This window comes from Bos javanicus, chromosome 4 (assembly GCF_032452875.1).
Source record: "Bos javanicus breed banteng chromosome 4, ARS-OSU_banteng_1.0, whole genome shotgun sequence".
NCBI classification, from domain to species: domain Eukaryota; kingdom Metazoa; phylum Chordata; class Mammalia; order Artiodactyla; family Bovidae; genus Bos; species Bos javanicus.
This window is the reverse complement of record NC_083871.1, coordinates 37,741,490-37,755,554: the sequence shown is the minus strand read 5'-3', so window position 1 is coordinate 37,755,554 and position 14,065 is coordinate 37,741,490. Positions and strand designations below refer to the sequence as shown.

Genomic DNA, 14,065 nt, shown 5'->3' with positions numbered 1-14,065 from the left:
TAAAACAAACTTAAAATATTTCCTTGACATTTTGTACTAAATTTTAATATCATGTAGATATCTCCATGTTGTTTGCAAATCAACAGTTTTAAGGAAGTGTTAGAGGATTTAAAATTTAACTGAGTCAGGGAGGAAAATAATCTGATTTCAAATAACATACACTACAGACTTGAATTAAAAAAAGAATAGGTTAAGAGCAATATGATGATACTCTCCATAAATTTCCTATCTGTCTCTCTATCCATATAAAGTCAATATAAATATATGAAAAATATTTTAGTAAAGAAGTCTATCATTACTTTTTTTTAATTCATAAATTGTCTACTAGTCCAGCTCATGCAAGATCATCTTAATTTTAAGGTGGAAAATTCACTTTTAAGTTTTTGTATTTCTAATTGAATGGATCTGAGTGAATAACCTTTGACTGATACAGAATGTCAAATAGTTTAATGACAAAATGCTGCCAATAATGACTATACACTCTAAAGCCTAATAAAAAGGTTGAAAATAATGAAACTATTCACTATAAAATGATTTTAGTTCTTAGATATACCAATGTGACAAAATATAAACATGACTTCTTACAAAGAATTGTATGTAAATGAATGCCTGGTGATGTTCCTAGAATTTTATTTGTCTCTAAAGTACAATGTGATTCTATTAAACAAGCAAAGAAAAGCAATCAACTCATGCAAAATTATACCAACTGACAAGAGACAACAACTTATTGGATGAAAGAGGTTTTCATTCTGCATACATTTGCTTTGTTCATTAAAATCCTGATTTCTAAGTATTGCTCTGACAGTATTTTGGTTTTATTATAAAGCTGCTCAATTTTTATATAAAATGACATGCATATATCATATAATATTTTAATCTGGGAATATTGCTAAGAAAAAAAAGCAGAAAATTGCAAATCCTATAAATTATATTTGTATTGTTATCATTATCAAAATGGCAAGTTTCCCATCAGCTCTGGACTTGCTTTTCAGTTCTGATTCATAAACTCTTTTCTCCTCGACCCCACCTTTCAACAGGCGCTCATCATCATGTTCAGTGCGGATCTGAGCCAGTCGCCCCAGGCTCCTGAAGATGGCAGCGTCTCTGCCCCAATAGTCACTGTAGAGTCCGGCAAACAATTCGCTACCTGCATGAAAACATCAGTTAAAGAGAAGTGAGTGTCTCTGGGTCTGAGGACAATGTGCTATGCTGTCCCGTGCTTAGTCACTCAGTCGTGTCTGACTTTTTGAGACCCCATGGACTGTAGTCTGCCAGGCTTCTCTGTCCACGGGGATTCTCTAGGCAAGAATACTGGAATGGGTTGCCAATCTCTCCCCCAGAGGATCTTCCCAGGGATTGAACCCAGATCTCCCGCTTTGTAGGTGGATTCTTTATCAGCTGAGCTACCAGTGAAGCCCGATGACAACAGATAAAACCACAACTGCAATAAACATATCCAGGTTTACCATGTATATGGCCTTAGAAAGTCAACACTGCAGTACAGAGCAGGAATGGTGCAGTCAGACAGCCAGGGTCTGAATCATGACACTACCACTTACTAGATGTGTGACCTTGGACAAGTTGCTTAACCTCTTTGCCTCAGTTTTCACATTTACAAATAGGAACAGCACCCAAAATTAAGAGTAAAGCATTTAGAAAATCAGGGGCATATGCTAAGACCTATATGATCAGTTGATAAATAAGCTGACTTTATGGTATTTTAATAAACTTCTTTCAATCTTCATATCATCAGGGTATTAGTGTTGGTATTATATGTGACTGAGTTAATTCAAATACTTCTTGTAGTAAGAAATTGCTTCCACTAACATGACTTTAGTGCAGGAACCACAAAGTCTGATAAAGTAGTATATAATTTAATTAATTGTCATTTAATTTGTAAATGTGTGGCTCATTTAGATAGAAACAATAGAAAGAGTTTGTGATTTAATTGGACAGTCAACAGAATGAATGAACTAGCTGTAACATGTGGTGAAAGTCACAGACTTAAATCAGACCAAAGTGAAAAGTAAAAGTGAAGTCACTCAGTCGTGTCCAACTCTTTGCGACCCCATGGACTGTAGCCCACCAGGCTCCTCCATCCATGGGATTCTCCAGGAAAGAATACTGGAGTGGGTTGCCATTTCCTTCTCCAAAATCAGACCAAGGCATACACAAACATATGCAGGATCTCAAGAAATGACTATATGTCTTTGGGACCAGCCTGAAAAAAAGACATTAAAATAGCTCATGATAAGAGAAAAATAAATTAACAGGAAAAAAAAGAGAGATAAAACCAGGCTTCCAGAAAGATCAAAACCTTTCAAGCACAGGGATGTGAAGTCCTCTTTTGTCAAATTGACAACAAAAGATAATGAGTGTGCCCTTCAACTGAGGCTGGAAGGATTGTCATAGGCATATGCAGCTCGAATTTTGTCTTGGGCAAAAATCTCTGGCCATGAAGCAGATGATAGCAACAGATCCCTGGAAACAACAATCTCCATTTAGGGTGATAAAATTACTTCCTTCATGAGTGTCATGTAACTCTGGTCAGGTTTTAAAATATAGAGATGATAAGTATACTAAACTCAAAGTATGAATGCTTTTCTGTTAAATTTGGAATGTGTCCACATGCTAACGTGCTTTTAAGTTTAAGATAATTCAAATTAATTTTATTTCCAATTTAATAAAGTTAGCTGTATACTCATTTTGGAGTTAGAATTATTAAAGTTACAGGTATAAAAATGTGACCAAGTTTTCACAGAATTTAAGAAAAACTGAGTGTCATATTTATAAACTTTATTTGCTATATTTAAAATTGGTTCAATATGTATAAAGAGTTTTCTCTAAAAAGGCCTTTAAAACTTTAACAAACTTGAACAGAATAAATATATTTCTATGGTTTCAAATTTGAGAAAGTAATCAACTGAGTTGCAAATAGGACACACTGTAAGGAAGTTTAAAAATAAAGATGAGGAGACTCCCATGGCTGTCCAGGGTTATGACTCTGTGTTTCCAATGCAGGGGGTGCAGTTTTGATCCTTGTTTGGGGAACTAAGATCCCACATGCTGTGGGTCATGGCCAAAAAATTAATTTTTTTTAAAAGTAAAGATTCTTGCTTTTATTATACTAGATGTAGAAAAAGAAAACTGATATATACATTGAATTTTAAAACTTACAAGAAAAATAAGTTTTTATAAATGTTACTACAGTAAACTAGTTTTCATTGACAAAAAATGTGAGTAAAACCATAAATGGTTTTGTTTGGTTCACAAAATCCCCTATGGATACTTTAAAATTATGTTAGGATACAATCAAATAAAATTCAGGTTTCCCACAAAGGAATTCACTTTAAAACTATATACATATATAACATTATATTATATTATATTAGAAAGAGGGGGACAGGAGAGACAGAAGCAAATGTGGTAGAATATTAACAGTTGGTGAGTCAAGGTAAATGGTATACATTTTTACACCTCTCTCAATTTTTCTTTGTATTTGAAAATTTTCAAGACAACAAACTTAAAAATGAGCTGTATTTTTTTAGTTAATCCCATATATTCAATGTATGCAAAGTGAGAAGTGTAATAAGAAAAATAACAAAAGCTAAAAAATAAAGATGTTTTGTATCTGGACTTAAGAAAACATAATTTGGTAGAAAAGAATTATATCAGAACTCAAATGTAAGCAAGTTCTTTGGAACTAGAAAGGGTGGGAGGAAGAACATACAATTCAAGATACAACTGAATTTGTATCAAATTCAATCAGTGTTATCTTCACTAGAATTTTCATATCCATATGTGGAAAAAGAATATTTTGAGATAAAATGCATTCATTCAGTGGTTAGAGATATGAACCATGGGATTCCTGCACTACTTGAACACAGATAAAAGAGAGTTATGCTGAATTCAATTAAAAGGCTTTGGGGATCATCAACTCTATGGAATAAATGAATGAGTTGACCTTTAAAAGAGCTAACTGACTACCGAAACACCAGAGCAAGGGTTTTTCTGAAATTTTTTAAAAAATACTGTACTTGGTTATAGCTTCCACATAAAATATAAAGGCCATTTCACATGGATGAACTTAAGAGATTTTCATACAAAGTGAAGTAAGTTGGACACAGATAAATATCATATGATACCATTTATATGTGGAACTTAAAAATAAAATGGTACAAATGAACTTATTTATAAACAGAAATAGACCCACAGATATAGAAAACAAATTTATAGTTACCAAAGGGGAAAGAGGTGTGGGATAAATTGGGAATTTGGGATTAACAGACACACATTACTATATACAAAATAAACATCAAGGATCTACTGTATAACACAGGGAACTATAATCAGTATTTTGTAATAACTCATAATGGAAAAGAATCTGAAAAAGAACATATACATGTTTATAAATCAACTATACGTCAATAAAAATAACAACAATAAACTATAAAGGTCATTTTTAAAAACTATCCTTAACAGAACTTATTTTTCTAATATGGTCTGGGTGAATGTTTAATGCATAATAGGCACCAAAATTTTTTTTCTTTAAAATCATAACAGTTTTATACTTCTTAAGATTTTAATGTACTTTAATTTCCTAAAATATTTATAGAATTTTATATGTGAAAATATTATTATGGAAAATAGTCTTTATTTTATTTCACATCAATTTTGTTGCACTTATCCCAATTTGAACACTGTTTCCACCTTCTATTAATACTCGTTTTAATCAATTCTATAAATTTAACAAATAAGTTTTGCATGCAGCCACTAGATGGAGTCATATGATACCAAATGTGTGTGTGTGTGTGTGTGTGTGTGTGTGTGCGCGCGCGCGTGCGTGCGTGCGTGCAAAAACGAAAAGATGATATATTACCAATTTTACCCAATTTCCCTTTTTGTATTCAGATAAAAGAAAATGGCTTGTTAACAATTCAAATAACACAATATGCACTGTGTGATTTAAACTTCAAAGAAGCTAGACAGGTGCTAAAAACTATATGCTATATAAACTGAAACAAATGTGTTTCTGTTGAAACATTAGATTTTCCTCAGAATGGAAAGATTCTCCTTTCATATTATATTATCACTACAAAGAACAAAATAAATTCATAGTAACAGATAATAATGATTTTTGGTAAAATACTTTCCCAAGAAAACACAAATACTTTAATGAAAAATAATAAATTAGAATAAAGCTTTAGGCACAAATGTTAACTAATAGTAATTAAATGAGCAAAAAACTCATTATTATAAATATTGATATTATTTATGGCAAATATACAATATCTAGCTGAAAACTTAAAAATCATAACCATTTGGTATAGAGAAAATTTATGAATCAATATTCTGCTCTTTTATAGAGCATAAAAATAGTATCTGGATAATTCAAACTTTCATGGATTAAAAAGAAAAATGTTTAATACAAATAGTAAAATATGTTTTAGAGCTTCAACGAGAAGAACAGAACTACTCAAATTTTTAGTTTTCTATGTCTATGGAGACATTTAATAAACGTATGAACTTGGCCATACATTTAACTGGCATTTATTTTGATATTCTGAATACAAATAACCAACTTAATTTGTGAGCCATGTATTATTTTTCATTGTTATAACACTGATTTCTGATGGTAACTGATGCTGTGTTAATCTTAGTTGGTCAAGTGTGGTTATAATTAAAAAATAAAACACATCTGCAGGGTATTTTGACAGGTGAATGTAACTTATCATTGTCATGTTCAACAATAGTCTCTGTGTACAGACGGGATAAGAGTGGAAACAGTTCTGCACTGGAAACCTGGCAAACTAAGCCCCCAGCCCCAAATCTGCAATTTGTGGCCAACTGTTCAGAACCTCACTGCCTTAGTTATTTGGAGAATCAGAGAGATGTACGAGTGATTTCCTGAGGTTGTCATGCTTCTCTATGTGCGAGTGCTAAGTTGCTTCAGTTTTATAAGACTCTTTGCTACGCTATGGACTTCAGCTGGCTGCCAGGCTTCTCTGTCCATGAGATTCTCCAAGCAAGAATACTGGAGTAGGTTGCCGTGCCCTCCTCCAGGGGATCTTCCTGGCCCAGGCATTGAACTCATATCTTCTGCATTGCAGGCAGATTCTTTACCCACTGAACCCCTCAGGAAGTCCCCTCTCTGCTGCCCTTTTATTTGTTTGTTTTTGGCCTGTAATTCTCTACCTCCCTGCTTCCTGCTTTACTCCCCAGTTATCTGGCCATGGCCCAGGTAAATGAAGTCTTCCCTGACCAAACCTGTGTTACTTTAGTAGTTCCCAGTACCTCCACAGCCCCATGCCTATTTCTATCATATTTCTTATAGCACTATACTTTGTCTCCTGTGTTTGACATTATTTCGCACTAGACTGCAGGCTTCTTGATGTTGCTATATTCTTTTGTCACCAATATCTTGCACAGTGTCTAGAACACAGAAAATGCTCAATAAGCGTTTGTTGAACCAAAGAATGGCATAATGAATTAACAAGAGAATATATCTAAAATTTTTAGTTTATGAAAATTATGAAATGCAATTTAAAGAAAACCTCAGGATGAAATACTGATTTTTCAAAAATGGTTCAGGGAAAATATAGCAAAAGAAAGAAAAAACTATTAGCTTTTATATGAATAACAGTTCATTGCATTTTTGTTCCTCAAGAAGCTTGTTATTTAACAGTTTTAATTTATGAACACAGAGACTCTATTTTCTTCTAGTATCTGTCCCTAAAAGTTTCAGCTCCAAGACTGTGTCGAAAAATAACTGTAAGAAAGAAAAGAAGAATATCATTTGAGCTGGAAAAAATACAAAAACAAATTCATTGTAAATAATTTTAAGTTAAAATGCATAATTAAATACTTTTCTACACAACTCCTTTTTTATAATGCAAACTCTAATTGAAGTTTCAGTGAAACATACTTCATTCTCTTAATATTTTATCAAACTTATTAAGAACTTAATTCAGAGACAGTATTATTAATCAATTAGAGTTTTTACTCACCATGTTGTAAATATAGGTTTTTAATTTAGTGAGAAAAATTCGCAGTAGTTTTTCATGCCCTCATTTTCTTAATTCTTTCTCAAGCATTTCTCTTATTTATGTTGTAACCAGATCGGCATAATTTGTGAAACCTATTTGCCTCATGGAAAAGACATGGCTAAAGACAGATTTAACTGTATCATTTTATATTTGAACTTTATCATTTTATTAGAAAATCATTCTATTTTAGAGGCACTATTTCACAGAGTGACTGTGACATGCGTAACCACAAACAAAATGCATTTGGGAGGATAAGGATTGATAAGAATGGTCTATAGATTCCAACCTCCCAGTTCACACAGTCTGCAGAGAACACAGAAAAGAAATCAGAAAAAGCAGATCCTAAGTTACTTAGCTGTTGTTTGGACTTTTTCTTTGATTTTGCTTTAGCAAACAACATTAGCTGTCAGTGTCAAGAAGGTTGTTTCTGTGGCATGAAGGAAAAAGAAAAATGTGTTTAGAATCTGTTTATTTGCATTATCTGGCATCTGTGACAATACTGAGAGTTTTCTTGGTGGCAAACCAATGACACTGATGCCAGCATGGTCAAACCAGATTTCTAAGGGGAAGAATGTCAATGGGGAATTGAACATGACATTATTTTTCTTCTACCATTTTTGATTTTTTGTTTGTTTTGAGGAAACCATAACCAAGTAGTTAAATAACCCTGTATTCTTGCCTGGAGAAGAATCCCAGGGACGGGGGAGCCTGGTGGGCTGCCATCTATGGGGTCGCATAGAGTCGGACACGACTGAAGCGACTTAGCAGCAGTAGCAGCAGAAGCAGCAGCAGTGATGTCCAGAAGCAACAGTCAGCCTGTGGATGCTTGGCATTCAACCAAATGAGAGAGCACAGTAGTCTTGGATAAAAAATCACAGACATTCTTTAGGGACAGAGACGGGAACATGGTAAGGAAGTGGCTTTCTACACAGTTGAGATGAATTTAAGACATGAATCCTCACATTCACTTAAGTTTACAGAGATTGTAATCATAAAGACTTATATTTTATCTTCATCTCAATGATTTCATTTATTTTTCTAATATTTATGAAGTCCTATTTTGTGCCAGAATTATTCATTTATAATTCTACCCTGAATATATAGTTAATCAAATAGAAGCATTTATTTATAAAAAAGTTTTAATAATAGTAAGAGCTTGAAGTAATCACTTAAATTTTCCCTGAATGAATTCTGACTCCCTTTCCTTCAATCGACATTGACTTTTAGTTTACAGAATTTGTAACGAGGGGATATATTCACAAAGGTCTCATGATAAAAGTGCGGGAAGAAAATCTCAGTACTATAAACCTGTATAATCTTATTTGCTGAAAAATGTAACATGGGACGTAAAAAGTGTGGAAAGAAAATTTCAGAGACTGTGAAATATTCATGGTTATTTGTTGACATAAAATTTGTAAGTCTTTAACTTGAAAGTATCCTAAAAAATTCTAACAACAAAGCTAACACTTTCAAAGCAAAGTGTGAAAAGGTACCTGACAAATCAAAGTGGTTCTCCCCCAAACATTAGTAACATGTACATTAGCATACTTTAGGCACTTCAAGTGTGGTATGTATTAAATTACACCTAGAATTGGCGATAAAAATCTGAGTCAGAATGAAATTAAAAAAAAAAAAAAGCAATAGAATTGAGTGGACAAACTATCAAAGAAATTCCAAAGTTACTTAATAAAGAGAATATTGCAATGTTACATCAAATGTAAACTGATGCAAAAAATAAATAAATAAAGAAGCCAGCTAATAGTTTTACTTCCTGACCAAAACGACATATAACACAATGAAAATATTTCCTGAATTTTGGTTGGCCAGCCAGCAAACCTAATAATTTTTAGTGGCAGGCAAATAATTTTCAGTGGCAATGTAAGTTCTCAGTATCTTTGTTTGACTCGAAAGGTACAGACAAGTAATACAGCAATTCAATTTACTAAGTAATTCATTGTTTCAACAAACTATTTTTAAAACCAGACTGTAATGCTTTGCCTTCAGATTTTTATTTAAGACCCTTTTATATGTAATATTAATGATCATAGTAGGGGGGAAATGTGGCTAAACATACAGAAATATTGCACCTGTGATGTGAATTTATATACCACCATGATAAATTATGCTAATACAAAGTAGGGTTTAAAAAGCAAGCCTAATTAATGTATGATTTCATCTTGGTTGGCTTCTGAAAATACAGAACACGGCTCAATAAGGAACTTGTTTTACTCCTTAAATCTTGCTTCACACAGAATCGTTTTCAGTTACTAACGTTTCCATTCTAAATTCGACTGTAAATTTAATAAAGTGTTCATTAACTTGTCTATCACCTAGCAAATAATGTTTATTCCTTATTTGGTTTTTCAGTAAGCTTTTACTCCATGTGATCTTACGTCAACTGAATTTAAGTTAAATAAAATGAAATTTGTATCTGAAGTTAACATATTATGAGAAATTCTGATTCGTGAGCATGTTTTTTCTTTCAGGGCCTTGTTAGTTTTATGAGTATGGTTACAGAGTTTTTGTTGGTTTTTTTTTTAAATCATGAAAGCAAATCTTAATGTGAACAGGCATTAAAAGTTAAGTGTGACCTATAATTAATACAGAAGCAGAAATGGTCTAACCATGGTCATCTTTTTGCTGAAGTCCTGTCTTAACCCAACAGTAGAGAACATATATGGTCATAAAATACCACATTAATGCATTCTTTCCCTGTCAAGAGTAAGCTGCACCGAGACTGCCAATTTCCAACTCAGGTAGCTCCATTTTTTCCAACTCAAATTCCTGCTGCTTTTTCATTTGAGTGAATTATTTCTACTTCCTGTCTTTTAAAGTGTTGCTGGCTCACAAAGGTTATCAGATTTCCACCCCAGTGGTTGCTGCATATCCACAGTAAGTGAATGATCTCTCAAAGGTACTTTGAGATGAAAGCTAGTGGATAAATTAGAAGAATTATATTTTTATTTCTTCTCTTTGGAGGGATTATACTATAACTTTTGTGTTTAGCTTGGAGGACTCTCAAGATTTGATTTTTCTTCTAAATAAGTGAAACAGTCACCCAGATGGCAAACACTTCACATAGCATAGTGTAATTCGATTTGGAAGTCCAGTGAAACTCACTTGGAAATGTCCCTCCAGTAATATTTCCCCTCTTAAAAAATTCAGTTTTAAATTTCTGGTTTCACGCATAAACAAGCTTCAGAAAGGCTGAGTGGAGAGTGGTAGGATGGCTAAAAAAAAGTTACTTTTAACCATGTTAAAAAAAAATGTTAAAAATAAATGGTGTTCTAATTGTCTTAGGATTTTACCAGAGAAGGAGTGCCTACTGTGTAATTTTTGACTTTCAATACCTTTTATAAGGTTCTTGTGAATACTATCCCCTAATTTGTTTTTGGTTTGTTTCTTTAGGAACACTTATATTTCATTCAGAAATCCTATGGACAGAGGAGCCGGGCAAGCCACAGTCCATGAGGGTAACAAAAGAGTCAGCAACTAAACAAGAATATTCATAGGAGACTCTTCTGTGCGATATCTTGTATGGTAAAAGAAAGATAAGACAGTCTCATTTCTCCAGACATATTCAAATCTTAAGTCTATGAACTGACAAAAATCAATAAAAACATTAGAAAAATTGTATGAGTCTATCAAATGCATATATTTTAATTCATATGCTGCCAACCTACTAGGAATTTCTAACACTTGTGGATCTGGCATTCTCCAAAAGTGGAACTCTTAAGGCTTGATTCCAACTAAGTCCAAACTGACTTAAGCAACTCTATTCACGTGTTTAAAATCTCCCTTCTTCGTACTGTGCTTATACACACACACACACACACACACACACACACACACACGGGTAAGTCAAGGAACTCAGGATATCTTAGTATTTTCTTTAAAATTTTATATTCTTTAAAAATAACTCTTTATTAAAGCTCCTGAAGAACTAATTACTTTGTGAAATTCTCATTAACAGGTCTTTCAAATTATAAAGTGAAAGTGAAAGTGAAGTTGCTCAGTCGTGTCCGACTCTTTGTGACCCCATGGACTGTAGCCCACCAGGCTTCTCCATCCATGGGATTTTCCAGGCAAGAATACTGGAGTGGGTTGCCATTTCCTTCTCCAGGAGATCTTCCCGACTCACGGATTGAACCCACATCTCCCGCATTGTAGTCAGATGCGTTATGAAACTGAAGTAAATTAAACATCCCTACTGATTAAAGCTAACAAGATTTTTGTTCTACAAGTAAATATACGTATATATAAAAGCTGTACTTATTTGGATGTGAGTACCATGATAGGCATGGTGGGGTAGGGGGAATGGGGTGCAAGGCCAATCAGAATCAACTATCTGGAGTAAATTCAGGGAATGTTTTGTCTCTAGAATATCCAGGAACATTTGCATCAACTCTAAATAAAGCACTGATTGATCATATTTTGATGATTCATCAGTGGGGAAAGAAAAAGTCTTATTCTGAGATTTAAGTGAGGTTTTCATGAATCTCATCTAATTTAACTGAATCCCAATTGGAAACTAGATCTGACATGGCCAGTTTTGTTCTATTATTCCAATGTGGACACAGTTTGAGTCAGTCAACCTCTATAGCTTACATTTTAAAATAACAGGAATCTAAATAAGTGACTCAAGTTCTAAATTGAGATGACTTTCTGCTGAATTCTACTGATACAGAGAAAGGCACCAGGAAAAGACTATTAGAAGTTCCCATAAAGAATAATTAAAACAGAAAGAATAGCATATGTTAAAATAGTTTAATTTCTCTATCTATATTTTTATAAAGTATTTACATAATTGTATTTTGTGAACAATAAATGAAAATACAAAACACCTTCTATCAGGTACTGACAATTTGTGTTTTCTGGATGACATACCTTGTAACTTCATAGCACTGTACTTACACGAGTAAAGCTAGCTCAAGTGAACATGGCTTGAAAATTAATATCCTTGATTCCAGCACCAATAAATAACTATGAAACAGCAATGTATATGAAGGAATACCAAAGACTCTAACTAAAAGTTTCATAATCAGTATGATACTACCTGATGTCTGTAGCCATGAAATTTACCTATTAAAGTAGAGATGAAGGAGGAGCTGGGATCAAAGGGACATCTGCCCCTTCCTCTCTCAGATCTGTGCGATTCCAGGTGAAAAAGGGGAGCCTGTCCAGAAAACCAGAAAAACCATTATGTATCTGCCAACTTTAATAAGAAGTTAATCTCTCAGAAAAAAATAGATTCAACCTTGATTATTTACAAAACAAGTACTGTAAATAAGGCTCCAGTGAGAAACATCAAGGAATTTAGGAACAAACTGGATTTTATAAATATGTGGATTTTAAGGCCCATGTGGTTTTATCACTCTTCTCAAAAAGGATGCAGGTGCTGAAATTCACAATTTTCATCATTTCATCACACAGTATTAGCTATGTTGACATGTCACTTAAATATTTCAAATAAATGGAGACTTGATGGGGGGAAAAAAGTTAGTAAAAAGGAGACTCATTGATAAACATGGACATGGGTTTTATTACACAAAAGCCATTATTGATTTTTTTTGAATAATCTCTAAAAGAATATAACATGTTCTGTCAATAATTTGGAATATCTATTTTCAATCATTTTTATTCCTCATCACATTCTCTTTGCAAAGACATCTAATATTTAATAATTTACAGAATGATTACTACATAAATAATCACTGGGATATATATGTGTGGAAGTTGATGCCATATTATAAATAATATTTCACACAAATGAGATATTGAAAATATATTCTAGAAAATTACAGCTTTATTGGTTCCTAGTGTAATTGTATAACTACAGGACTTTTCCTAAGTGTTCTCAGATTTCAAAATTCTCATTAATGGGTATTTCTATAATTGATTTTCATTAAGTGTGCTATAAGTGCCTTCAGTTTAAAAAAATGTAGTTTGACAAAGTGACAATAAAAGTCAATATATAAAATTTTGTAAGGGAAAAACTACTTTGCAATAGAATGTTGCCAACACTGCCCGTTGCAGCATCTATAAATAGCTCTGCTCATCTATAAATCATGAATCTGTACACAATCCAAAGTTCTGAGGACCCTACGAAGGTTGCATACACTTTTCTACAATTTCATCTTGACTTCCCAATAACCAGCTCATTTACTCCACATTATCTATCCTGTCCCTTTCTTGTTGTTCTTATTCAACTTTTCTCTTTCTCTCTGATATTCTAAAGTCATTGATCCTGCCATTCCAAGACTTTTCTAGTAAGTGCAGAGATCACCTGACCCCTATGAACTGCTTGTCTTGTCTTTGGAAATGAACCAAAGTCTACAGAACAAAGAAATACAAGAAGGCAAAGTGGTTGTCTGAGGAGGTCTTACAAACAGCTGAGAAAAGAAGAGAAGTGAAAGGCAAAGGAGAAAGGGAAAGACATACCCAACCGAATGCAGAATTCCAGAGAACAGCAAGAGAGAAGAAAGCCTTCTTAAGTGAACAATGCAAAGAAGTAAAGGAAAACAAAACAATGGAAAAGACTAGAGATCTCTTCAAGAAAACTGGAGATACCAGGGGATACTTCATGCAAGGATGGGCAAATGAAGGACAGAAATGGCTAAGAAAAGATTAAGAGAGGTGGCAAGAACACATAGAAGAAATATACAAAAAAAGTCTTAATGACTTGGATAGCCACAATGGTGTGGTCACTCACCTAGAGCCAGACATCTTCTGGTGTGAAGTAAAGTGGGCCTAAGGAACTGAACTGAACTGAAGGAAGCATTACTATGAACAAAGCTAGTACAGGTGATGGACGTCCAGCTGTAAATTGTGATACATACTTTTTAAATTTGAAGACTATGTAATGTGTGTTTGAAGTCTATAATACTTGTAACAAAATAATGAAGAGTTGTTTTGAACACCTGAAAGTTCTGTAACTCTTGTCTTATCACTTTGACCCTACCATCTTTGACCCTGTCCCCACACCTGGCTAGTTGTTAAATGAACATTTTTAATTACTA

General features: G+C 33.4%; 1 protein-coding gene across 1 annotated transcript in view; it reads right to left on the bottom strand.

Moving 5' to 3' along the window:
* Positions 1 to 14,065, bottom strand: part of SEMA3E (semaphorin 3E) — a 274,339-nt gene that overhangs the window by 50,680 nt on the left and 209,594 nt on the right. Inside the window, exons 5-6 of the mRNA XM_061413774.1 lie at positions 12,129 to 12,222; positions 1,028 to 1,147 (exon numbers count right to left, since the gene is read on the bottom strand). Coding sequence (XP_061269758.1) covers positions 1,028 to 1,147; positions 12,129 to 12,222 — 214 coding nt within the window. The remainder of the gene's footprint in view (positions 1 to 1,027; positions 1,148 to 12,128; positions 12,223 to 14,065) is intronic.